The 27300-nt window shown below is 45.5% G+C and overlaps 1 protein-coding gene across 3 annotated transcripts in view; it reads left to right on the top strand.

The window, feature by feature from the left end:
* LOC123768263 (pentatricopeptide repeat-containing protein 2, mitochondrial) overlaps window positions 1-27300 on the top strand; it is a 146949-nt gene that overhangs the window by 108596 nt on the left and 11053 nt on the right. For all 3 annotated transcript variants that reach the window (XM_069307051.1, XM_069307053.1, XM_069307052.1), the window contains 2 exons: window positions 5382-5504; window positions 19790-19897. In XM_069307051.1, the coding sequence (XP_069163152.1) occupies window positions 5382-5504; window positions 19790-19897 (231 nt within the window). The remainder of the gene's footprint in view (window positions 1-5381; window positions 5505-19789; window positions 19898-27300) is intronic.

Below are 27300 nucleotides of genomic sequence, written 5' to 3'. Positions count from 1 at the left end.
AGCTCCCCCCTCCCTGGGAGGGGGGAAGGGGGAGCCCCAGACCTCCCACGCCGGCTATCCACCCACCAGCTCTTCGGCTGATGCTATAGGCAACGGTTATGTGCTCCGGCTCCAGTGGTTGTTTCAGCACTGTACCTAGAGTGTGGTGTCTGTTTTCTAGGTGGTGCGTGAGCCGGGAGTGATTCTCCAGTACTCGGGCTGCATGCGCCTAGGGTTCCCTTCCCTAGGTGCCCTGTAAGTACTGCCCTTGGGGCTTGGGGCCACCTTCCACAAGTTCCTTGGGTCCTGCCCCTGCTTGGCCGTTTACTGCTTGGTTTTCGGCCGCTCTTTGTGTGCTCGGGTGTTCTGTCTCCCTTGTTCGCCTTAGAGTAAGGGGCAGTTTTTGCACTGGTGGGGCGCAGGGTACTGTGCAGCTTGTCTTTACCAATCATAGCGGCCGGCTCTGTTCCGCTTGGGTACGCTGTCCTCTTGCGGGGTTTTCTTTTTCTTTTTGTTTATCTACCTGGTGGGGGGGGTCTGCCTTCGTTCTTGCCCCTTGTGTCCCTTGTGTTCCGAGTATTTTCTGGTGGTACCCCCTGCTAGGTCCCCGTGAGTGTACACGTCCCGGGGGTTCAGCTCTTAGAAAGTTGTTTGGTAGCTTTGGGTGCCGGTTAGCAGTACCCTGCCTGGGATTACCTGAGCGCGAGTCCTCTTATAGTAAACGCTCGGGACCCTGGGAAACCCCTGGGGGCGCGCGGGTCCGATGGATGTGACCCCAGAGTCCCCCCCCCTCGCTTCCAGCGAGTTTGAGGGTTGCTCTCACCCTTTGTCTCTGGGTGACTCTCTGTTTTGCCTCCGTCTGCTGCCTGTGGGGTCGGTGACACCTTCGACCCGGAGTCCTGCGAGTTTGGTTGCTCGTTGTGGCTCGGTTACCCAGTTGTGCTAACAAAGCGGGTGCGGGCAGCAGGGGCGTTGCACTTGAGCCTTGGTGGTGGCAACGTTCTCGTGGTTTCCTCCCCGGCTGCCCCATTGTAGTTCGTTTTGGGACTTGGGGGTGTTGGTTGCTTCGGTTCCATCCACACCCCCTTGTCTTTTCCCTGGATCACCCTGCCTGCACCCGGTTCCTTACCGTCTGTAGGTTCGGGGCGGGGTTTTTGATGGTGTTGAGACTCGGGCAGTCTCGGGGAATTCCCCTTCCGGGGTAGTGACGGGGGCATTTGAGCCTGTTCCTCCAGCCGTGTTGTATGAGTCTGCCAGTGGGCTCCCTTTCTTAGTGTTTTCACGGCTGCCCCAGTTTTCTGGTACGGCCGGGGCTTTGGGGGAACGGCTCGGCCCCGGGGCCTGTCGTGTAGGTTCCCGGGGCTGGGGAGGGGCTGGCTTGGGGGGCCTTGGCCCCGTTGGACCCCGTGGGTTTTTTTATCCCCCTCTAGGCGGAGCTTGTGGTTACGCGGAGTGGGGTCTTTCCTCCCCACTCGCCGTACGTTCTGTTGGGCGTCAGCCCCTCCCCGGGCTCGGTTCCTTGGCCTTTGAGTCGGTTGGTTCCGTCCTGTGGGTGGATGTTTCCTCCCACCCCTTTTTGGGTCGGTGTTTTCGTCATGTTTTCCCGTTCGATGGGGTTCTGCGTGACTTCTGATCTCGGGTGCCCCTGCGCCTTCGTGTGCCTTCGGGACTAGGGTTGGCTTCTGTGTTCTCGAGGGTACGGGAAGGTTTTTCGCTACTTCCCGCATTATTGGAACGTCTGTCGGCTCCTCGTCCTTGTTGTCCTGTTGGGCTACTTGTCGCCCTGTTGGGCAACTTGTCGCCCTATTGGGCTACTTGTTGCCCTGTTGGGCTACTTGTTGCCCTGTTGGGCTACTTGTCGCCGGGTTGGGCTACTTGTCGCCGGGTTGGGCTACTTGTCGCCCGGTTGAGTTCCTTTTTGGGCTCTTTGCTTCTTTGGCCAGTTTTATTGTTCCTGCTTCCTCTTTTGGCTACTTTTCTCGTGCAGTAGTCCTGGCTGGCGCCTTCCCGCAGAGAGGGTGTGCGGTTTGGCCGGCGTGTTATGCACATGCGCCGTGGAGTTTGTTTTGGTCTGGGCGGTGTTTCAGTGCTGGTGTTTTGCACTCTTTTTGCTACAGTGCTTCGCCTCTCGTTCTTCTCCCTGGCTGCGGTATGTGCCCCTTCACGCCGGGGGTGTCCTGGTTCCCAGTTGTGGGGAGGACACCGCGGTTTTCCCTGTGTCATGGGTGTGGACCGCCTCCTTCGCCTCTTCCTGCTCTCCTGCGGGTCCGGCAGGGGTCCGGCTCTGGCGTCTTCACCTGGCGGTGCTCCCAGGTTCTTCTGGGCACGGTTGAGTCGTGTCAAGTTCGTGCCACCGTTCGCCAGGTGAGTTTCTGCGGTCTGGCGTCTATTGGCCGGGCGCTGGATGCGGAGTTGTTTATATACCTGTCTTTATTTAGGTATATTTTTGTACGACTGAGACCGTTCGCACACCAGTGACTGTCCCTTTTTCATCCCTTCCTGTCCCCCTCATGTGCATGTCCAACCCATGCTGGAGTCATTCAGGGGACCCCTCCTTTTTTTAATGTTGTGAGGTGTGGGGGTTGTAGGGTTGGTTCTGTACTCACCTGGTAAGGCTCCTGGCTGTGCTTGCAGGATTTGAGCTCTGGCTCTTGGGTCCCGCCTATCTGGTAGAACTTGCGGGATAGTACCAGTGGAGTGCAGTGGTGCTATTGGCACATTTGGGGAACACTGTATTACCATCAGAGGTCTGTGCTTGTTACACGACCTACTTGCGAGCATAAGCCTTCTTGCTGGTTCGTCCAAGGACTTCCAGGGCGCACTAGCCTGTTTTCGTATGGCAGTTCCGGCCCGTCCTGGTTGTGGGGGTATGTGGGCTGGTGGACTGCTCCTAGCAGCTGCCTGGTGGGCCACCCTCTGGCCGGTCTAGCCTGGCCTTAGGCCAGGCTTGAGGTGTAAAACAGCTCCCAGTACCTCATCCAGCAGGTATCGAGCGGGGTTTCTCCGCCGTCGGTCGCCTGGTGCAGGTTTCTGGGCTTGCGGGGTTTTGTCGTGTCTCCGTTGGCCCTGTCTGGGGTCTGCCTGCTCCATTCTCTGCCTTTGCAGAAGGGAGTTGCTATTCCTGCATGTTACATGTTGCAGTGGTGCCTGTTGCTGCTGCTGCACGTGAGCATTGGTACCGTGTTTCACGGTGGCGTGTCCTGGTTCCTGTGTCCGGTTGTGGAGTGGCACTTTGCTGCCGTTTTGTGCCTGGGGATTGCGTGGGTTTTTTTCTGTCCCTGCCTGATTGTCCACCCCTGGTTGTTATCCTGGGGTTTTTGTGCTTCTGCTCTTTCTTCCTGCCTCCTCTGCAGCAGGGGTGTTCTGCGTGTGTTCTTAGGCGTTTGTCAGCCTGTGTCCTGTGATGTGCTTCTTTGTCTCGGTCTATTGCAGTTGTTCGTACCCCTTGGTTCGGGTACTGTTCTGGCGGCGACCCTTCCGCCTTCTTTGGTTTCCTACCTTGCCCTGCCGGTTGTTTTTTTTTTTTTGGGGGGGGGGGGGGTCTTGCGATGTTACGCGTCGGACCCGTCGTTTTTGAACTCCTGGTGGGCTTGCATGCTTTGGGGAGTTTTTCTGTTCAGCAGATGTTCCATCTCCTTGTGCCGCCTGGGTTTCGGTGGTCGCGCCCGAGATCTTCCCGCGGCTCCGCCTTTTCCTGGGCTCGGAGGGGCCTTGTCGGGGCTGCTTATGTTCTGCCTCGCGGTCTCGCCTCCGGTTGGTGGTCGGGTGGCTTCGTGGTAGGTGTCCTACCTGCGTGCTTCTCTTGGCAGCAGTATGGGGTATTTTGGCGGTCCTTCCTTTTCCTGTCCCTTCTTAGGTGGTTACTCTTGTTACCTTGGTTTACTCTCGGCTTGGTTTTCTGGTGGGGGTTGGGGGCCGTCGTCTTGCCACATACTGTCGCCTCTTTTCGTGCGGCGCTGGCGGAGCCGCTTCAGCTTGCTTTCGGTCTTGGTGTTGCTTCTGCACCGTTAGTCAGCTGTCTTGTGCGTCATTTCACCTCCGGCCTTTTCATGCGCCGCTTGCACCATCCTGATCTCTGGTCAGCGTGCTCTGTCTTCTCCTCGGTTGGTAGTGCCCTTCGGTTCCGGTGTGTTTTTTCGTCGGCTCTTTCCTTTTGGCCTTTGCCTCTGGGGGTTGAGTCGCTGAGTTTTCTTGCTCCTTCGGTTTTAGTGTTTTGGTTGTTCGGCGGCAGCAGTCTCCATCTTTTCTGGCACGGGGTGGGGCTGCTGCGTTCTGGAGGGGTCCAGGGTTTGTTGGTGCTTCGTTGGTCGGGCCGGGGGTGTATCGTTTTTTGTGTTCAGTGGCGGCCCTCCGCTGTTGTTTGCGTGCCACGGCGTTTGGGTCCGGAGCGCGTTTTGCGTTGATCCGGTTCTGTTCTTCCCGGTTCGCGGGTGATAGTGTCCCGGGTGGTCAGCCGTGTTCTTGCGGCTAAGCTGCCTGTGTTCTTCCCTCATGCCTGTGGCGTTCGTGGCTTCGCTGCTCTCGCTGCCATCTGGGCGACGTGGCCTTGTGGTCTTTCGGGCATGGATTTTTGGTGTTCGTGCAGGGGCCTTGCTGCTCGTTGTTCTCGTGTTGTTCCCGGGACTTTTCCGGGCTGTGGCGCCTTGGGTTGGCGTTTGCTGCCGGTTGTCTTGCCTCCTTGGGGGGTGCGTGGTGTCCGCCTCCCGGTTCTGTCCCTTTGACCTTCCTCTGTGGGTAGTTAGCTCCGGGGAGCCGACGGGGCTCCCCCCAGAAAACCAGCGTTGAATGTAATGAAACGCCATTTTCTGGGTGAGACTCGGAGGCTCCCCGGCAACCCTCCCTCCCTCCGGTCGGCGGTTTTTCGCGTGTTTTGACATCCAGGCTCAGAACTGATGGGTGGATAGCCGGCGTGGGTGGTCTGGGGCTCCCCCTTCCCCCTTCTGGGGAGGGGGGAGCTGCGCAGACAGCGGCGCGGTGACATATGACGTCATACTAGTTTCCTTGTTTTCTGTTGAAGAGTTCTATCCACTAGTTCGGCTTTAGGTAGCAATTTTCACCAGAATAGGGGTTTGTTTTGGAATGCTTACCTTTCTGGATGCTTGACCCGGTCAATGGCAGACATAGAATGCTTCCAACCACACGGGGGTTTCTATAGGCCATTGCTCCCCTTGCCTCTTTGAGGGGGCCAGGTTCTGGCCGTGGTCCCCGGTAGGCCCTAGAACTCCATACACATGACTGATGCCAAAGTCTGACATTAGCATATGAGCCTGGTAAAGCTCCGGGGAGCCTCCGGGTCTCACTCAGAAAATGGCGTTTCATTACATTCAACACTGGTTTTTTTTTTATATTTTTTTGTCTTTATAATATTTCATAATACTACTCAAAGTGTTGTTTGTGTACAGGTAATGGCTTTGTGTGAGCAAGATCAAGTTGAGGTTGCACTCCCACTCTTGCGGTCATTGATACAGATAGATCTTCCCAACACAAGCAAGCCAGAGAAGAGTTTTCGCATTCTCTCTGAGGCGGTAAGCTTTCCTATATCATTAACTGTCTATAATAGAGTTTTGTTCTGCACAATTTAATTGATTTTGGGAGAATGTTAGATATTTAGATACTATGGGGTTTTCTGCTTTTTATCCTGCAAATGCTTGCAACCTCACCAATGTGCACATGACAGACGCTTCACAAAGCTGTCGGAATCCAGCAAAATATGAGAGCAAGTGTACAGGGCCTGGGAGCACGATCGAGTAAGAGTCCTGTGTGGTCTTTTCTCAAACTTGTTTCACCTGGTCCTGATCCACGTTGGTCGTGGGAATCTCCTCAATGCAATTTAAGGTACTCCTAGGGTCCTCATCACATTTATAATTTAGTGATTAATAGGCAACTTGGTGTTGAAAACACCTGGGACTGAGGGCTTAATTAAGAGTAATTGCACTACCAGTATTTAGAAATGATTCAACAGAAACACCGAATAATGCTTAACAATAGTTTATTTACACTTAACCACTAATACAATGGGTGCTTGATTTACTTTAGATTGGCATCAGCAAGGCTCTTATTGCATTAGTGAGACGCTTGATGTCTAACTAATCGATTCCGATCCACTTGTGGACAAAACCTAACTTAACACGGCATACCTAACAGTACCGGTGTGCAAAGGGTCACAGGAGTTCCAAACAGGATACTCGGGCAATAATCATGCACAATAAATCAACAATGGGACAGGCAATAATCATGCATAATACAGTGGTACCTCGGTTTAAGAGTTTAATCCGTTTCTGGAGACAGCTCGTATTCCAAAAACTCGTAATCCGAAGCTAATTTCCCCTTTCCGAAGCATTATTTCAAAGAAATAATGGGAAATGAATTAATCCGTTACTGACTACCCAAAAACCTCACTGCAAACTAAATTTTATACCTAATTCATCTAAATAAACCTACAAAACTATGTTCAAGTTATTACTTACCCTTGCTGATGACTGCTGTTGGCATATGGAAGATGGTGAGGAGGAGGGAGGAGGAGAGGTGTTATTGTTTGGAAGGGGTCCTCACTGCCCTCACTGAACCTGTACACCTGTGGTCCTCACTCACAGGTGTACAGGTTCCCGAGCCTATTGGGCTCTATCATATCTACACTTGAAACTGTGTATGGAGTGAGCCTCAACCACATCACTTCCAAAGGCGATGTGTGTGTGTGTGTGTAATTACCTAAGTGTAGTTACAGGATGAGAGCTACACTCTCATCCTGTCCCGTCTTCCCAACACTCTTTGTCATATAACGCTTTGAAACTACTGTACTGACTAAAACTGAAAACTCACACCCCAGAAGTGACTCGAACCCATACTGCCAGGAGCACTATGCATCTGGCATACAGGACACCTTAACACAGGTTAAGACACACAGGTGTGTGTGTGTGTGTGTGTGTGTGTGTGTGTGTGTGTGTGTGTGTGTGTGTGTGTGTGTGTGTGTGTGTGTGTGTGTGTGTGTGTAATTACCTAAGTGTAATTGTGTAATTACCTAAGCGTAGTTACAGGATGAGAGCTACGCTCGTGGTGTCCCGTTTTCCCAGCACTCTTTGTCATATAATGCTTTGAAACTATTGACGGTCTTGGCCTCCACCACCTTCTCACCTAACTTGTTCCAACCCTCTACTACTCTGTTTGTGAAAGTGAATTTTCTTATATTTCTTCGGCATCTGTGTTTAGCTAGTTTAAATCTATGACCTCTTGTTCTTAAAGTTCCAGGTCTCAGGAAATCTTCCCTATCGATTTTATCAATTCCTGTTACTATTTTGTATGTAGTGATCATATCACCTCTTTTCCTTCTGTCTTCTAGTTTTGGCATATTTAATGCCTCTATCTCTCCTTGTAGCTCTTGCCCTTCAGTTCTGGGAGCCACTTAGTAGCATGTCTTTGCACCTTTTCCAGTTTGTTGATGTGCTTCTTAATATATGGGCACCACACAACTGCTGCATATTCTAGCTTTGGCCTAACAAAAGTCGTGAACAATTTCTTTAGTATATCGCCATCCATGTATTTAAAAGCAATTCTGAAGTTAGAAAGCGTGGCATAGGCTCCTCGCACAATATTCTTTATGTGGTCCTCAGGTGATAGTTTTCTATCTAGAACCACCCCTAGATCTCTTTCTTTATCAGAATTCTTTAAAGATTTCTCATATAATATATAGGTTGTGTGGGGTCTGTGTTCTCATATTCCACATTCCATAACATGGCATTTTTTAACATTAAATTCCATTTGCCAAGTGGTGCTCCATATACTTATTTTGTCCAGGTCTTCTTGAAGGGCATGACAGTCATCTAAATTTCTTATCCTTCCTATTATCTTAGCATCATCAGCAAACATGTTCATATAATTCTGTATACCAACTGGTAGATCATTTATGTAGACAATAAACATCATTGGTGCAAGAACTGAACCCTGTGGTACTCCACTTGTGACATTTCTCCAGTCCGATACATTGCCTCTGATTACTGCCTTCATTTTTCTATCAGTCAGAAAATTTTTCATCCATGTTAGAAGCTTACCTGTCACCCCTTTAATATTTTCTAGTTTCCAGAACAACCTCTTATGTGGAACTCTGTCAAAAGCCTTTTTTAGGTCAAGATAGATGCAGTCAACCCAACCATCTCTTTCCTGTAATATCTCTGTGGCTCGATCATAGAAACTGAGTACAGGGATACCTCTGTTTAAGAGTTTAATCCGTTCTTGGAGACAACTCGTATTCCGAAAACTCGTATTCCAAAGCTAATTTCCCCATAAGAAATAATGGGAAATAAATTAATCCGTTCCTGACTACCCCAAAAATCCCACATCAAACTAAATTTTTATACCTAATTCATCTAAATAAACCTACAAAACTATGTTCAAGTTATTACTTACCTTGCTGTTGAATGCTGTAGGCATATGGAAGATGGTGAGGAGGGGGGGAGGAGGGGGGAGGAGGAGAGGAGTTACTGTTTGGAAGGGGAGTCCCCTTTCATTATCACATCAGGCAGTGAAGACCTTTCTGGTGTGCACTCCCTGGCACGTTTTATCTGAGTGCCACTAGGTCCTGGTTGTGGCTCACTGCTCGATTTTCTCACCACAAATCTGTCCATGGAAGCTTGTTTTTCCCTTCTTCGCAAGCTGTCTCTGTAGTAAGGCATCACATTGTCATTGAAAAGATTAAGGCAACGGCCTACTACAGCTTTCTCTGGGTGAGTCTTTTCAATAATTGTTTGAATCTCTTCCCACATCTGACACACCTTCCTAATTTCTGCAGAAGGGACATTCGCTACTGCCTCATCCTCCTCCACTGTAGAATCATCAGCTGCGTTGTCTTGCTGTTCCTGTTGAAGAGCTTGGAGTTCTTCGGTGGTCAGTTCTTCGTTGTGTTCTTCCACCAACTCCTCCACATCATCATCATCCAATTCCAAGCCCATTTGCCGGCCCAGAGTAACAATTTCGTCAACAATAGGCGCATCATTTACAGGCTCAAACTCCTCAAAGTCGTTTTGTCACACATTCAGGTCACAATTTTCTCCAGCCAGAGATCAGGGTTCTTTGAGTCACTTCTTGCCAGGCTTTGTCAACGAGTTTTAAAGCACTACAAATGTTAAAATGGTGTTTCCAGAACTCTTTGAGGGTGAGGTTTGTGGCTTCAGTCACTTCAAAACATTTCCGGAACAGTGTCCTTTCATAAAGTTTCTTAAAATTCGCTATGATTTTCTGGTCCATAGGCTGAATTAGAGGAGTGGTGTTAGGAGGAAGGAATTTAACTGTGAGGAATTTATTGTATCTGGGCAACAAATCATCTTCCAAACCTGGAGGATGAGCAGGAGCATTGCCGAGGAGAAGCACGGCTTTGAGTGGCATATGTTTCTCCTGCAGATATTTTTCTATGGCAGGGCACAGCACTTCATTCACCCACTCCGAAAAAATAAGCCTAGTCACCCATGCTTTTTTATTAGCCTTCCACATCACACACAAATGGGTTTTCTGCACTTTATACTGTTTGAAAACCCTTGGATTTTCAGAATGATACACTAGCAAGGGTTTAATTTTCAAATCACCACTCGCATTTGAACACAGCACAAGCGTAAACCTATCTTTCATAGGCTTGTGTCCGGGCAAGGATTTTTCCTCCTTGGTAATGTATGTCCTCTTAGGCATTCTTTTCCAAAACAGTCCTGTTTCATCACAATTAAACACTTGTTGCAGTAGGTATCCCTCAGCCTCTGCAAACTCTTTAAATTCCTCAATAAATCGTCCAGCGGCTGGTTTGTCTGAGCTGGCTGCCTCCCCATGCCTCACAACACTATGGATACCACTTCTTTTTCTAAATTTTTCAAACCAGCCCCGCTTGCCTTAAACTCTTTCGTATCTGCATCACTCGTTGCAGGGGTTTTCTTTAGAAGGTCTTCGTGCAATACCCTGGCTTTCTCACAAATGATGGCCTCCGAAACACTATCACCCCTATTTCCTTGTCGTGTATACAAATTAATAACAAACTTTTCCACTTCAAGTATTTGTGGTCTTTGTTTCGTCATTGTTCTTACTCCTTTTGCCACTTTAGCACTCATAATCTCAATTTTCTTCTTAAGTATAGTGCATATTGTTGATGTGGCTTTGTTGTACTGCCTACAAAGTTCAACAACACATGTACCATTCTCATGCTTCCGAATGATCTCTTGTTTCTCCTCTATTGTCATCCTCACATGGGCTTTCTTGCCTTGATCCTTACCACTGGCTTTCTTGAGACCCATGGTGAGATATATAATAACAAATTGTATAGTCAAATGACCAAAAATCCAACAAAACACTGAAAATCCGGGTGAAGAATTGATGTGGGATAGTCACTGGGCGCGAGACAAGGGTAAACTGAGGGGCAGAGGGGCGACGATCGCTGTACCACCACGCGCTAGGTCGGCCTGAACGCGTATCAACAAACTCGCGTTCCGAGGAAATCCTGCTCGTATTCCGAAAAACTTGTATACAGGGACACTCGTATTCCGAGGTACCACTGTAAACTCGATACACAGGATCTTCCAGATCGAAAACCATACTGTCTGTCTGATATTATATCATTTCTCTTCAGGTGTTCTACCCATTTAGTTTTGATTAGTTTTTCCAATACTTTCACTATTACTCTTGTCAATGATACAGGTCTATACTGTAATTGAGTGGGTCTTCCCTGCTGCCACTTTTGTAGATTGGAACTATGTTAGCCTGTTTCCACACGTCTGCTACGATTCCTGTATACAGGGATGCCTGAAAGATCAGGTGAAGTGGAATGCTGAGCTCAGATGCACATTCCCTTAGAACCCATGGTGAAACTCCATCTGGGCCAGCTGCTTTGTTCTTACTGAGCTCCTTTAGCATATTTTCCACTTCATCTCTAGACACCTCTATCCGCTCTATGTTGTTCTCTGGAATTCTTATTGTGTCTGGTTCTCTGAAGATTTAATTTTGTACAAACACACTTTGGAACTTTTCATTTAATGTTTCACACATTTCCTTTTCATTTTCCGTGAATCTGTTTCCCATTTTCAACCTCTGGATATTATCCTTTACCTGCAATTTGTTGTTTATGAATTTGTAGAATAGGCCCAGTTCTGTTTTACATTTATCTTGCATCTTTGTATCGCTGGTATGTTTGGGGGTTTGGCCTCTTCCTATACTTATTCCATTTTTGTGTCTTTTGGTCTCTGGCCCTCTCACAATTTCTGTTGAACCAATCCTGTTTCCTAATTCTGCATCTCTGTTTTGGTATAAATTTGTTTGTGCCTTTATCATATATTTCACAAAACTTGACATACATCTCATTCACTTCCTTGCCTAGCAACAAGTCTGTTCAATTATACTCACTAAAAATTTTTCTAAGATTGCCATAATGTCTTCTCCTAAAGTCAGGTTTTTCAATTGCATCAACCTTCATATTTTCTTCCAGATTATAACGCATTATATTATTATATATTATTGTGTTGTGCTAGCTAAGTGTCAGGGGTTGTAATAGTTCGGATGTTACCTCACCCCTCTTGTTACACCTTATTGTGTGGTTTCGTATGTGCTGCTTGACACCTACTGCTGCCTTGCTTCTACCGTGCAGGGTTTCCGGGGCTTGGCGTCCCCATGGCCCAGTCGTCGACAGGGCCTCCTTGTTGTTGGTCTGGTCGCCGCTGCTGAGTGCAGCCTGACGTATTACTTTCTGCCTGGTTGTTCCGTTATCCTTTGGAGGTGTTGCACCAGTTTTCTCTTGGTCACTGTGAGGGGACGGCCTGTTTTGCCCCTTATGTGTCATGGAGGCGTGTTGAACAGTCTCGGGCCTTTGATGTTGCTGGAGTTCTCTCAGAGTTAGGGGCTCGGTTGGACTTTGTCCATATTCTGTTCCCTGCTTTTGCATCGCCCGTGTTTAGTAATTCCCGGCTTGCCAGGTTTAGGTTCCTGTTTTCCTGGCTTACCCTGCCACTTGACATTTTCCGGATCTTGTGGTGTCACTTCTCACAAGTCTCGCATCGGGACCACAGTGTGTCTGATCTCCTGGCGAGCTCGCTGGCATTTGGGAAGTTTTCTGTGTGGTAGACGTTCCTTCTCATTCCTTGCCAGCTTGGGTTCTGGCTCTGCTTGCTCTGTGGTCGCACCCGAGGTTTCCCCGTGGCTCCACTTCTTCCAATACTCGATTGGTCCATGGCGGGACTGGTTCGATTCTGCCTCTGCACCTTCTTTGATGGTGTCCCACCTGCGTGCTTCGTCTTGGTGGCGGTGTAGAGTTTTCCTTGGCAGTCCTTCCTTTTTCTGTCTGTCCCTTCGTCAGTTTGCTATGTTTTCTTGGCATGGTCTTGTCCTTCTCTTATGGAGGTTTGGGGCCGTCATCTTGCCACATGCTGCTGCCTTGTCTCGTGCGGCGCTGGCGGAGCCGCTCCGGGTTGCTTCGGTTTTGGAAGTTGCCTCGGCACCGCTTCGCAAGCTGTCTCTGGCATGGTTTCCCTCCGGCCTGCTCTTGCGCCGCTTGAGCCGTCCTGGTTCTTGGATTGCGTGCTCTTTTCTCTTCTCGGGTTTGTGGGGGCCCTTTCGGTTCCGGGTTGTTTTCCGGGGCTCTTGTTGGAGTTGGCCTCTGAGGGTTGGGTTGGTGTGCTTCATGCCCTCCTCCGGCGCCTGGGTTTTGGCTCTTTTGGTTCTCATGATAGGTTTGTTTGCTTGTGGCCGTCTCCCTTTTTTTCTCCACCTCCCAGTTTAGGTTACTCTTGTTTTCATCTATGGGTAGGTAGCTCCAGGGGGCTGACGGGGCTTCCCCCAGAAAACCAGCGTTGAATGTAATTAAACGCCATTTTCTGGGTGAGACCTGGAGGCTCCCCGGCATCCCTTCCTCCCTCCAGTCGGCATTTTTTTTTCGTGTCTTTTGACATCCAGCCTCAGAACTGAAGGGTGGATAGCCAGCCCGGGGAGCTGCTCAGAGAGCGGAGTGGCGACGTGTGACGTCATTCTCATTTGCTTGTTTCTTTTTGGGGAGTTCTATCCACTTGTTCGGCTTTTGGTAGCAATTTTCAGCAGAATAGGGGTTTGTTTTGGGACGCTTACCTTTCTGGGTGCCTGACCCGGTCGATGGCAGACATAGAATGCTTCCAACCACACTGAGGTTTCTATAGGCCATTGCTTCCCATGCCTCTCTGAGGGGGCCAGGTTCTGGCTTGTGGTCCTTGGTAGGCCCACAGAACTCCATACACATGACTGATGCCAAAGTCTGACATTAGCATATCAGCCTGGATAAGTTCCGTGGAGCCTCCAAATCTCGCCCAGAAAAATGGCGTTTCATTACATTCAACGCTGGTTTTTTTTTTGCAACTTCCCCGACCTATTGCGGCCAAAATATGCCACTTACGATATTTTTTTATGTGATCAGGGAATACAAATTAACAGGTTAACCCTTAAACTGCGCAACACGTCATATGACATGTTGGAGTACTACGCAAGATTTAAACGGCCCGCGGATACACGGGGTTCACCACACCTATAACAGGAACATAACAGGAACAGGAGATAACAGGAAAGTGCTAAGGGAAGTGAAAAATCGGATGAGAAAAAGTTGCCCTAGTGTTTACAATGCAGAGAAGAACATTCAAGATGGCCACTGGCAAGGGGAAAAACAAAACAGAGCTTGATTTTGAGGGATTCAATGAAGAAAGCATTGATATTAGTAGTCTACATAACAAGTTGGTAAATTTAGATACTATAGTGAACTCTCATGTAGAAATAATTAGTAAATTGAAAGAAAGTAATGACCATTTGAATAGCAAAGTTTTATGTCTTGAGGGTTTAGTGAAAGATTTGCGCAAGGATAAGAATCAATTGGAAACAAATTGCAAAGCCATGGAAGAAGAAAATAAACTCTTAAAAATAGCTTTGGAAGAAGTTAAAGTAAATTTAAACATAAATGACTACAATAGGTTAGGCAAGGAAATTCAACAGGAGAAACAGCTTTTGTCAGCACAGATGGAGGAAGTTACACAGGGAATAGAACAGTGCAAGAAAGATATGCAACTCACTTATGCACAAGTGGCCAAGGAGAAGGAAAAAATAGAAGAAGCAGTAAAGGAAGTCAAACACTGCAGCAACCAAGATAAAACAAACATTAGGCTAGAAGTGAGGAAAGAATTGGCATCTAACCCGAAGTTGGTGCAAAACACAGTTGATCGGAGTAAGTCCCTGATCATTTTTGGCTGCAAAGAAAAGGCGATAACATCTAGGTCAGAAAGAGCTGTAGAAGAAGCTAAAGTAGTAGATAAAATTGTTGGCCTCGTGGAAGGTCTTACAAACAGAGAGAATGTGTGCGACTACAGGAGAATAGGCAGGTACGTAAAAGGGAAAGATCGACCTTTGAGGATCACCCTAAACGGTGCCAAACAGATGGAAGAAGTACTAAGGAATGCTAGAAAATTGCAAAGGGATGAGGATGGGAAAGGGTGGTCGTTAAGACGAGATCTTTCAAAAGAAGATAGAGAGAAGCTGAAACTGAACCTCGCCGAGGCAAAACATTTAAATGAGAGCAGCAATGAAGAAGAAATAAATTCTTTTTTCTACAAAGTGATAGGGGTAGGCAAACCAGTAAAGTGGTACATAAAGGCAAACCAACAAAATCAATAGAGAGAGGGGGAGTGAAGAATAAGGAGAGGGGGAACAAGTTCCTGAAGATTGCATACACCAACATAGATGGAGTGAGATCGAAGATACTGGAGTTAAGTGATGTAATACAGCTGCAGACACCAGACATTGTTGCACTCACGGAGACAAAACTTGAAGATGTAATTTTAAATGAGGTCATATTCCCAAGGGGCTACTCAATTTGGAGACGGGACAGAAAAATTAGGAAAGGCGGTGGCGTTGCTGTGCTGGTAAAAGAACACCTAAAGGTGAAGGAAATAATGACTGCCAATCCACAAGAAGTTGACATAATAGCACTAGAGATCTGCTATGAGGATGATAAACTAATGATGATAAATGCATATAGTCCACCGCCAAGCAGAACATGGTCAAAGGAGGAGCTAGATAGTAAACGTGAAGGTCTTATAACAATAATGAGAGAGATTATAGCGAGAGCGGATAACGATAGATCACGACTGTTGATAGTCGGTGACTTCAACTTGAAATCCATAGACTGGGAAGCATATGAAGCTAAAACAGAAGATTTTTGGACCTGTAAATTTGTAGACCTCATCCTGGAAACATTCTTGTATCAACATGTTAAACAAGCTACGAGGATGAGGGAAGGGGACGTTCCCTCCATGCTAGATTTGATATTTACCAGGAAGGAGGAAGAGATATTTGACATTCAGTACCTTCCTCCCTTGGGTAAAAGTGACCATGTCTTTTTGGGAATAAAGTATGCAATGCGTTATAAGCTGGAAGAAAATAAGGAGGTTGAAGCAGTTGAAAAACCAGACTTCAGGAGAGGACATTATGGTGACCTTAGAAATTTTTTTAGTGAGTATAATTGGACAGACTTGATGCTAGGCAAGGAAGTGAATGAGATGTATGGCAAGTTTTGTGAAATATATGATAAAGGCACAAAAAAATTTATACCAAAACAGAGATGCAGAACTAGGAAACAGGATTGGTTCAATAGAAATTGCGAGAGGGCTAGAGACCGAAAGACACAAAAATGGAATCAATACAGGAAGAGGCCGAACCCCCAAACATACCAGCGATACAAAGATACGAGAAACAACTACACGGCAGTGAGGAGAGAGGCAGAAAGAAATTTTGAAAAAGGGATTGCGGACAAATGTAAAACAGAACCAGGTCTATTCTATAAATTCATAAACAACAAATTGCAGGTAAAGGATAATATTCAGAGGTTGAAAATGGGAAATAGATTCACGGAAGATGAAAAGGAAATGTGTGAAACACTAAACGAAAAGTTCCAAAGTGTGTTTGTACAAAATGAAATCTTTAGGGAACCAGATACAATAAGAATTCCAGAGAACAACATAGAACACATAGAGGTGTCTAGAGACGAAGTGGAAAAAATGCTCAAGGAGCTCGGTAAGAACAAAGCAGCTGGCCCAGATGGCGTTTCACCATGGGTTCTGAGAGAATGTGCATCTGAGCTCAGCATTCCACTTCACCTGATCTTTCAGGCATCCCTGTGTACAGGAATCGTAGCAGACGGGTGGAAACAGGCTAACATGGTTCCAATCTACAAAAGTGGCAGCAGGGAAGACCCCCTCAATTATAGACCTGTATCATTGACAAGTGTAATAGTGAAAGTATTGGAAAAACTAATCAAAACTAAATGGGTAGAACACCTAGAGAGAAATGATATAATATCAGACAGACAGTATGGTTTTCGATCTGGAAGATCCTGTGTATCGAATTTACTCAGTTTCTATGATCGAGCCACAGAGATATTACAGGAAAGAGATGGTTGGGTTGACTGCATCTATCTGGACCTAAAAAAGGCTTTCGACAGAGTTCCACATAAGAGGTTGTTCTGGAAACTGGAAAATATTGGAGGGGTGACAGGTAAGCTTCTATCATGGATGAAAAATTTTCTGACTGATAGAAAAATGAGGGCAGTAATCAGAGGCAATGTATCAGAATGGAGAAATGTCACAAGTGGAGTACCACAGGGTTCAGTTCTTGCACCAGTGATGTTTATTGTGTACATAAATGATCTACCAGTTGGTATACAGAATTATATGAACATGTTTGCTGATGATGCTAAGATAATAGGAAGGATAAGAAATTTAGATGACTGTCATGCCCTTCAAGAAGACCTGGACAAAATAAGTATATGGAGCACCACTTGGCAAATGGAATTTAATGTTAATAAATGTCATGTTATGGAATGTGTGGAATAGGAGAACATAGACCCCACACAACCTATATATTATGTGAGAAATCTTTAAAGAATTCTGATAAAGAAAGAGATCTAGGAGTGGTTCTAGATAGAAAACTATCACCTGAGGACCACATAAAGAATATTGTGCAAGGAGCCTATGCTATGCTTTCTAACTTCAGAATTGCATTTAAATACATGGATGGCGATATACTAAAGAAATTGTTCATGACTTTTGTTAGGCCAAAGCTAGAATATGCAGCTGTTGTGTGGTGCCCATATCTTAAGAAGCACATCAACAAACTGGAAAAGGTGCAAAGACATGCTACTAAGTGGCTCCCAGAACTGAAGGGCAAGAGCTACGAGGAGAGGTTAGAAGCATTAAATATGCCAAAACTAGAAGACAGAAGAAAAAGAGGTGATATGATCACTACATACAAAATAGTTACAGGAATTGATAAAATCGACAGGGAAGACTTCCTGAGACCTGGAATTTCAAGAACAAGAGGTCATAGATTTAAACTAGCTAAACACAGATGCCGAAGAAATATAAGAAAATTCACCTTCGCAAACAGAGTGGTAGACGGTTGGAACAAGTTAAGTGAGAAGGTGGTGGAGGCCAAGACCGTCAGTAGTTTCAAAGCGTTATATGACAAAGAGTGCTGGGAAGACGGGACACCACGAGCGTAGCTCTCATCCTGTAACTACACTTAGGTAATTACCTTCATCAGGGCTCTTGTAAACAGACGCCATTTTTTTTAAAAATCGTGGGCCAAATTCCCGGGTGTTAGGAGCCTCAGTATTGAGTGAGCTACCAAGCCTGACGCACGCAGCGAACAGCACTGCTGTTCAGCTTGTGACCACAGCATCGCCTAAAAATGCCACAATATACTTGTTCATGCTATTATGTAGTGATGATATTACAGAAGACCCCTGACTGATAAAACTGACCAGGGTTCTGATAATAGCAGGATTGTGGTGATATTTAGCGCTGTGTGCCATGGAGGGAGGAGTAATGCTGTGGGAGGGAGGGTGGTGGCGATGTCTTCTGACTGTGTGTGGCCACCTTTTATTGACTGCACTCACCATACCAGCTTAGTGGTTCGCTATGGTGAACACAAATGTAGATACTTATATATAACGTGTGTATAGAGGGTATAAACAGCAAGAGAAGGTTTGGAGCCACCATTTTGGTGAGGGCGGTGGCGTCGTCTGCACGACACCACCGTGCAGACGACAGTGTTGTTTACTGGTTACCACGATGGTCTTTGGGCACCATGCCAGTTTAATTGTACAAGTATGGTGAATAAAACAGGTAGATATTTATATATAATGTGTGTATATAGCGTAATAACACCACACAGTATTGTTGGAGGAGAAATATTAGTGCGTCTGGCCTTGAGGGCGGCAGCCATCAGCTGACTGTGTGAGGTCGTACGTCTTTGTGCCTTTACTCACCATACAAGCTTAGATGTACAGTTATGGTGAACAAAACATGTAAATACTTACATATAACGTCTGTATATAAAAGCAAAAACAGTATGGTGGGTGGAGAATGGTGGCAAGTCAGGTGAGGTGAGGGAGGGAGGGAGTGGCAGCCAGTGTCGGGCTGCCACTGCCTGCCACTGCCACTGCCACTCAGCATACCAACTTAGTGGTTCGATATGGTGAACACGAATGTAGATACTTATATATAGCGTCTGTATATAGTGAATAAAAGCAAAAACAGTATTGTGGGAGGAGACTGTGGGTGAGTCAGGTGACTTGAGGGAGGGCGTGATTGGCTGGCTGGTACATGGCGGTCACTCCTCGTTACTTTTTGACTCATAATAGCAACTTAGTGGTTTGTTATGGTGAACAAAACATGCAGATACTTATATATAACCTGTTTATTTAGTGTAATAACCGACAAAGTATTTGTTCACTGTTTGATGAACATAATTGAATCAACAATATGCACACCATATTTTTGAGTACAGCAATGATTCACTCATTTTATTATATAAATATATCAAACTACACACTATTGAATAATATTACAGCAAAACAACTATGAAAAATCAATCAGAGACATTGAAATAATTAGGTAATTATCTCTTTGTGGCAACTCCGGCCTGACAGCTGGCGAGCAACAGACCGCCTGGGACGCATGCTGAGTCAGCGCCTATAATTTGCCAGACTTCCCCGCCCTATAGCGGGCAATATATGCCACTTACGATTTTTGTATTATTTTTCCCGTGATCAGTGAACACAAATTAACAGGTTAGGAAGAAAAAAAATATATTTTTTTTTTTTCAAAATTACATGCGCCTGTGGGGAAGAAAGGATATTATACCCCTAGCATGTTAAGGGTTAACGTACTTGGTACAGCCTGTTTCAAACTAGGCTTAGTTATAAATGCAGACAAATCCAAATATGAGTACAGTATAGGAAATGAAGAAATATAACACCTAATAGTTGAGAATGATCTCGGAGAAATAGCTTTAGGGAATCACTGGGGCTCAACTAGAAGTAAATACAAAAAACTGATAATTGGTATAAACAGTTTATTTACTAGACATTATAATAAGAGATGCAAAATAAAAATATTTCTTTTGTCATTACATTTCTATCCTCACTCGGAACAAAACATTCCAGAGGATGCTGCAGTGAAAAGGTTAAGCAGTTAGGTTCTTGTGCATAGGCAAGTGACAACTGATGATAATTCTTGTACTGTACTCTGTTTTCTTAAGTTTTTCTGGATACAACTGTGATGTAACAAGAATGAATTGTATTGTAAGAATTGGATGTATGCTGTACAAATAGAAATTTTATTATATAGAAAATGTGTTTAATGAGATTCACATGTTTAGTACAGTATCTCATTGGCTGAACCGAGCACCAAAGTGCTGATTAGAATCTAGATAGAAATGTCTACTTTCAACTTTTTTGTCTTTTTATTTTCCTAATTTATCATTGCTTTATTTTTGTTTCCAGGTACTGGCTGCAGAAACTGCATTGGAAAAAACAGGCAAAAAGGATTTAATAGCAGAGTTTGAACGCATCAAAAAAAGTCTTCAGGAAAACAACAACATTTCTGATAAGGAAAGTTCTGTTCTATGCTTTATAGTTGTATCACTTGGAATATTTTAGACTTTATGTATGTATGTACATACAGTATGAAAGAGCTATGTGGTTGTGTGTGTGTGTAATAACCTAAGTGTAATTACCTAAGTGTAGTTACAGGATGAGAGCTACTCTCGTGGTGTCCCGTCTTCCCAGCACTCTTTGTCATATAATGCTTTGAAACTACTGACTGTCTTGGCCTCCACCACCACCTCGCCTAACTTGTTCCAACCATCTACCACTCTGTTTGCGAAAGTGAATTTTCTTATATTTCTTTGGTATCTGTGTTTAGCTAGTTTAAATCTATGACCTCTTGTTCTTAAAGTTCCAGGTCTCGGGAAATCTTCCTTATCGATTTTATCAATTCCTGTTACTATTTTGTATGTAGTGATCATATCACCTCTTTTTCTTCTGTCTTCTAGTTTTGGCATATTTAATGCCTCTAACCTCTCCTCGTAGCTCTTGCCCTTCAGTTCTGGGAGCCACTTAGTAGCATGTCTTTGCACCTTTTCCAGTTTGTTGATGTGCTTCTTAAGATATGGGCACCACACAACCGCTGCATACTCTAGCTTTGGCCTAACAAAAGTCGTGAACAATTTCTTTAGTATATCGCCATCCATGTATTTAAAAGCAATTCTGAAGTTAGAAAGCGTGGCATAGGCTCCTCGCACAATATTCTTTATGTGGTCCTCAGGTGATAGTTTTCTATCTAGAACCACCCCTAGATCTCTTTCTTTATCAGAATTCTTTAAAGATTTCTCACATAATATATAGGTTGTGTGGGGTCTATGTTCTCCTATTCTACATTCCATAACATGGCATTTATTAACATTAAATTCCATTTGCTAAGTGGTGCTCCATATACTTATTTTGTCCAGGTCATCTTGAAGGGCATGACAATCATCTAAGTTTCTTATCCTTCCTATTATCTTAGCATCATCAGCAAACATGTTCATATAATTCTGTATATCAACTGGTAGATCATTTATGTAGACAATAAACATCACTGGTGCAAGAACTGAACCCTGTCCTATCCCACTGAACTCCCGGTACACGGGAGCTATCCAGGCTGATATGACTATCCCTAACTTTGGCATCAGTAGATGTGGGTGGTGTTCTAGGCCTACCGGGGATCACGAGCCAGAACCTGGCCCCCTCAGAGAGGCACGAGGAGCAATGGCCTATAGAAATGCACATGTGATTTGAAGCATTCTATATCTGCCATCGACCGAGACAGGCACTCAGAAAGGTAAGCACCCCAAAACAAACCTCTATTCTGGTTGAAAACAACGAAAATAGACAGACGAGTGGACAGAACTTCCTCAATGAAAACGGGCAAACGAGCATGACATCACACGAGCCTCGCCACATATCTGCACAGCTCTCCCCTCCCAGGGAGAGGGATGGGGGAGCCCCAGACCCCTGCCCTGGCAATCCAAACCCCAGTTTTTCGGCTGGAGTGAGGCATCATGATCGTGTGGCTCCAGCTCCAGACTTGTGTTGTGCTGTGTCTTGGTTCAGTAGTGCTTGTACAGTGGCGTGCGAGCTGGGAGTATTATTCTTGGGTACTCGGGCTGCATGTGCTTAGAGTTCCCTGTCCTAACTGCCCTGTAAGTACTGCCCTAGGGGCATGGGGTTCTCTTCCACAAGTCAACTTGGGTCTACCTCTGTTGGTCTTTTGCTGCTTGGCAATCCATCGCCATGAGTGTTTTAGGGGATTTTCGCCCTTTACTTTGGGGTAAGTGGTAGTTTTTGCACTGGTAGGGGCACGCGGGACTGCACAACTAGTTTTCACCTATAACAGCGGCTGGCTCTGTTCCCTCTGGGTACGCTGTCCTCTTGCGAGGTTTTTCTTTTATTTTTGTTTTTTGCCTGGTGAGTGGGGGGAGGTCTGCCTTGGTGTTTACTCCCCATTATCTGAGGGTTTGCTTTGTTTGGTGGTACCCCCTGCTTCGCCCTCATGAGTGGACACGTCCTGGGGGTTCAGCTTTAGCAGTGCAGGTTAGCAGTACCCTGCCTGGGATTACCCTTAGCAGACCCAGTCTAGGGGCCTTGAGAAACCCCACGGGGGCACTCGGGTCCGATGAATGCGACCTCTGAGTCCCCTCTCGCAGTGTGCGAGTTTGAGGGTTGCTCTGTCCCCTTGTCTCAGAGCGACGCTAATTGTTTTTGCCTCTGTCATGCTGCCTGTTGGGTCAGTGACACATTCGACCCTGAGTCCTGCAAGCTTTGTAGCTTGTGGCTCAATTCACCCAATCTGATGATGACATTGTTCAGGTGCAGGCGGCTCGCACGTTGCAGGATAGGTTTAGGTTGTTGCAACGTGCTCGGTCGGTTGTTTCCCCAGATGCCCCGAGGCTGCCCCGTTTTGTTTACTGTATAGGGACCTGGACTTGGGGCTGTTGGTCGCTTCGACCTTGGTTTCGTCCGTGCCCCCCTCAATCTTCCCCTGCCATCGACTGTTACTGGTTCATTTGGCCCCCCTTCCCCCCCCCCCTTCCTTGCTTCCTGCTCCTAAGCATCCGAGGGCTTCGGGGTCAGGGCAGGGTTTAGAGGTTTCTGAGACTCGGGCAGTTTTGGGAGTTGCCCCTTCCAGGGCGGCAACAGAGGCATTGGAGTCTGTTCCTCCACCCATAGCTCCGGGGTCTGACCAGTGGGCCCATTGTCTTCCTGCTATTTCGGCCGCCCTGGCGTTTTCTTGAGGCCGGGGCTTTGGAGGACGACTCTCCCCCGAAGCTTGACGTGGAGGCTCCCAGGGTTGGGGAGAAGCTGGCTTGGGGGCCTTGGACCCCGCTTGGGTTTTCCGACCCTCCGAGCGGGGCTTACTGTTACAAGGAGTTGGGTTCTCCTTCCCCCCCGTTCCCCCAAAATCCCTCTGTGTACAAGTTGGATTTGGGTTCGGCTCCGTGTCCCTGCAGATCCTTCTGTTCCATCCTTCTGGAGGTTTTCGGTTTCCTGCATCTCGCCTACTGAGGTGTGGGTGGTCATTGCGTCTTACTTCCTGTGCGACCCAGAGTATGCCTCTATAATGGATCCATATTCTTTCAGGTTTGGAACTTCGTTTCCAATACTGGGTTCGTTATGAGGTTCTAGAGTCGTCCAGGCTTGCGGACTGCCTGATACCTGCTTGATGATATCAAGCAGGTATCAAGCAGGTTCTGGGAGTTGTTGTACTCTCCAAGCCCAGCCTGAGGCCAGGATTGACTTGTGAGAGTTTGGTCCACTAGGCTGTTGCTTGCAGCAGTCCGCAGGCCCACATACCCACCACAGCCCGGTTGGTCTGGCACTCCTTGAAGAAAACTCTTGAAGATGTCCACAGTTGTGCTGGCAATATTTCTTATGCTCGCTGGGAGGATGTTGAACAACTGCGGACCTCTGATATTTATACAGTTCTCGCTGATTGTGCATATGGCACCCCTGCTCTTCACTGGTTCTATTCTGCATTTTCTTCCATATCGTTCACTCCAGTATGTTGTGTTGTTATTTTACTGTGCAGATTTGGGACCTGGCCCTCCAGTATTTTCCGCATGTATATTATTTGATATCTCTCTCGTCTCCTTTCTAGTGAGTACATTTGGAGAGCTTTGAGACGATCACAATAATTTGTGATTCTGAGTTGCTTTGTCGCGTCTATGAATGCCATCTATGTTCTCTGTACCCCCTCTATTTTAGCAATCTCTCCTGCTCTAAATGGGGAAGTGAGTTTTGAGCAGTACTCAAGACAGGACAGCACAATTGATTTGAAGAGTACAACCATTGTGATGGGATCCCTGGATTTGAAAGTTCTCGTAATCCATCCTGTCATTCTTCTGGCTGCCGCAATATTTGCTTGGTTATGCTCCCTAAACGTTTGGTCGTCAGACATCATTATTCCCAAATCCTTTACATGTTGCTTTCCTACTATGGGCAAATTTGACTGCTTTGTACCCTGTATTATGTTTAAGGTTCTCGTTTTTTCCGTATCTGAGTACCTGGAATTTATCGCTGTTAAACATCATGTTATTTTCTGCTGTCCAGTTGAAAACTTTACTAATATCTGCTTGTAGGTTTTCAATATCTTCAGCAGAGGTAATTTTCATGCTGATTTTTGTGTCATCTGCAAAGGATGATATGAAGCTGTGCCTTGTATTCAAGTCAATATCTGATATGAGAATAAGGAAAAGCAGTGGTGCAAGGACTGTACCTTGAGGTACCGAGCTTTTAACTGCGCTTGGACTCAATTTTATATGGTTGACTGTTACTCTTTGTGTTCTGCTCGACAGAAAACTGAGTATCCAGCGTCTTACTTTATCAGTTATTCCCATGGACCTCGTTTTGTGTGCTATCACTCCATGATCACATTTATTGAATGCCTTTACGAAATCCGTGTATACCACATCTGCATTCTGTTTTTCTTTTAATGCCTCGGTGATTTTGTCGTAATGGTAAAGTAGCTGTGAGAGGCATGATCTTCCTGCTCTAAATCCATGTTGGCCTGGATTGTGGTGGTCATTGGTTTCCATGAAACTAGTGACCTGACTCCTGATCACTTTCTCAAATACTTTTATTATGTGGGACGTTAGTGAGACTGGTTTATAATTCTTTGCCAATGCTTTGCCCCCTCCCTTGTGTAGAGGGGATATGTCTGCTGCTTTAAGCGCATCTGGTATCTCCACCGTGTCCAAGCTCTTCCTCCACACTATACTGAGTCCTTATGCTACTGGCACTTTGCATTTCTTTATAAATATTGAATGCCATGAGTCTGGATCTGGGGCTGAGTGCATGGGCATATTGTCAATTTCTCTTTCAAAATCTGTCACGCTCCTGGAGGAGCGTGACAGGCCTCAAGGAGGCCTGGTCGACGATCGGGCCGCGGGGATGCTAAGCCCCGGAAGCACCTCAAGGTAAGGTAACCTGTTGATATTTGTTAAATTTACAGGGGTTTGGATATCACGCATAAAGTTGTCCGGATCTTCCACTTTCATGCAGTTTATTGGGGTGCTAAACATGTCTTCATAATGCTTTTTTAGGATTTCACTGATTGCTTCGTTATCCTCAGTGTATGAACCTTCACCAGTATGAAGAGGTCCAATACTGGCAGTGGTTTTGACTTTTGATTTAGCATATGTGAAGAAATATTTTGAGTTTTTCTTTATTTCTTGAATTGCTTTCTTTTCTAGTTGCCTTTCTTCAATCTGATATGAATGCTTCAGTCTCTGTTCAATTTTTTTCAGTCTCCCTGTTTAAATTATTCCTTCTTTGTATGGAAATATCGTGTCTGCTTAAGCATTTCCGTTAATTTTTTCCTTCTTTTGTAGTGTCGTCTGCGTTCTCTTTCTACGTTGGACCTCTTTCTGACTTTCCTCAAAGAACATGTTTTAGACAGACTTCATATGCTACAGAAGTCAGTTTTTCTATTCCTTTTGTAGGATTTGTATTACAGTACTTAGAACATTTTCCCATTGAATGTTTGTAAGTTCCCTTTTTATTTTCTCCCAGTCTTTCCTTTTATTATTAAAATTGAGTTTATTGAATAATCCTTCTCGCTTGTTGTTTCTCTTGGGCCTACTACCGTTATTAATGTTAGTTTGCACTTCGATGGGCTTGTGGTCCGAGTACGTAGTGTCTGAGACAGTAATGTCTCTGATTAGCTCCTCGTTGTTTGTGAATATCAGGTCCAGCATGTTCTCGTTCCTAGTCGGTTCTGTAATCTGCTGACTGAGCGAGAATTTGTCACAGAATCACAGTAGTTCTCTGACCTGAGATTGGTTATTTCCAGGTTGATTTCCTGCTATAATGTTATTGTTTACTATTCTCCATTTTAAACTGGGTAGATTGAAGTTTCCAAGGAAGATAATATCTGGTACTGGGTTTGTTAGGTTATCAAGGATATTCTCTATTTTGTGGATCTGCTCAGTGAATTCCTCAACTGTTGCATCTGGTGGTTTATATATTAGAATAATAATTACATTTATATTTTCTGCCTTGATTCCAAGTACCTATACCACCACATTGGTCGAGTTCAGGAGCTCTGTGCATGCCAGTTCCTCCTTAATGGACAGACCTACTCCTCCACTTAACCTAATTACTCTGTCACAGTATCCACTCAATTTAACGGCCTCTTTTATACCGATTTGCCGGTAATAACGACCGATTTGGGAGACCAGTATCAGGAGCCTCATATACCGGTCTGGCGGTCGATATTACCGAAGGTCGGTACAGTATTGGGTTTGTTTTGGCATCGGCAGCCCCTCATGGGTGTTCTACCCATTTAGTTTTAATTATTTTTTCCAATATTTTGACTATGACACTTGTGAATGATACAGGTCTATAATTAAGGGGGTCGTCCCTGCTGCCACTTTTGTCGATTGGAGCTATGTTAGCCTTTTTCCACACATCAGCTACAACTCCTATAGACAGGGATGCCTGAAAAATCAGTTGAAGTGGAATGCTGAGCTCAGCTGTGAAGTGGAATGTGCTGAGCTGTGCACATTCTCTCGTAACCCATGGGGAAACTTCATCTGGACCAACTGCTTTGTTCTTACTTAGCTCCTTGAGCATTCTTTCCACTTCATCTCTAAACACCTCTATGTGCTCTATGTTGTTTTCTGGAATTCTTAATGTGTCTGGTTCCCTGAAGATTTCATTTTGTACAAAAACATTTTGGAACTTTTTGTTTAATGTTTCACGCATTTCCTTTTAATTTTCCGTGAATCTATTTCCCATTTTTAATCTCTGAATATTATCCTTTACCTGCAATTTGTTGTTTATGAATTTATAGAATAGACCTGGTTCTGTTTTACATTTGTCTACAAGCCCTTTTTCGAAATTCCTTTCTGCCTCTCTCCTCACTGCCGTGTAGTTGTTTCTCGCATCTTTGTATTGCTGGTATGTTTGGGGGTTTGGTCTCTTCCTATATTGATTCCATTTTTGTGTCTTTTGGTCTCTGGCACTCTTGCAATTTCTGTTGAACCAATCCTGTTTCCTAGTTCTGCATCTCTGTTTTGGTAGAAATTTGTTTGTGCCATTATCATATATTACACAAAACTTGACACATCTCATTTACTTCCTTGCCTAGCAACAAGTCTGTCCAATTATACTCACTAAAAAAAATTCTAAGGTCGCCATAATGTCCTCTCCTGAAGTCAGGTTTTTTAACTGCTTCAACCTCCTTTTTTCTTCCAGATAATAACACATTGCATACTTTATTCCCAAAAAGACATGGTCACTTTTACCCAAGGGAGGAAGGTACTGAATGTCAAATATCTCTTCCTCCTTCCTGGTAAATATCAAATCTAGCATGGAGGGAACATCCCCTTCCCTCATCCTCATAGCTTATTTACCATGTTGATACAAGAATGTTTCCAGGATGAGGTCTACAAATCTACAGGTCCAAAAATCCT

The sequence above is a fragment of the Procambarus clarkii genome, chromosome 59 (assembly GCF_040958095.1).
Source record: "Procambarus clarkii isolate CNS0578487 chromosome 59, FALCON_Pclarkii_2.0, whole genome shotgun sequence".
Taxonomy (NCBI): Eukaryota; Metazoa; Arthropoda; class Malacostraca; order Decapoda; family Cambaridae; genus Procambarus; species Procambarus clarkii.
This window is presented reverse-complemented; position numbering and strand designations above follow the sequence as displayed.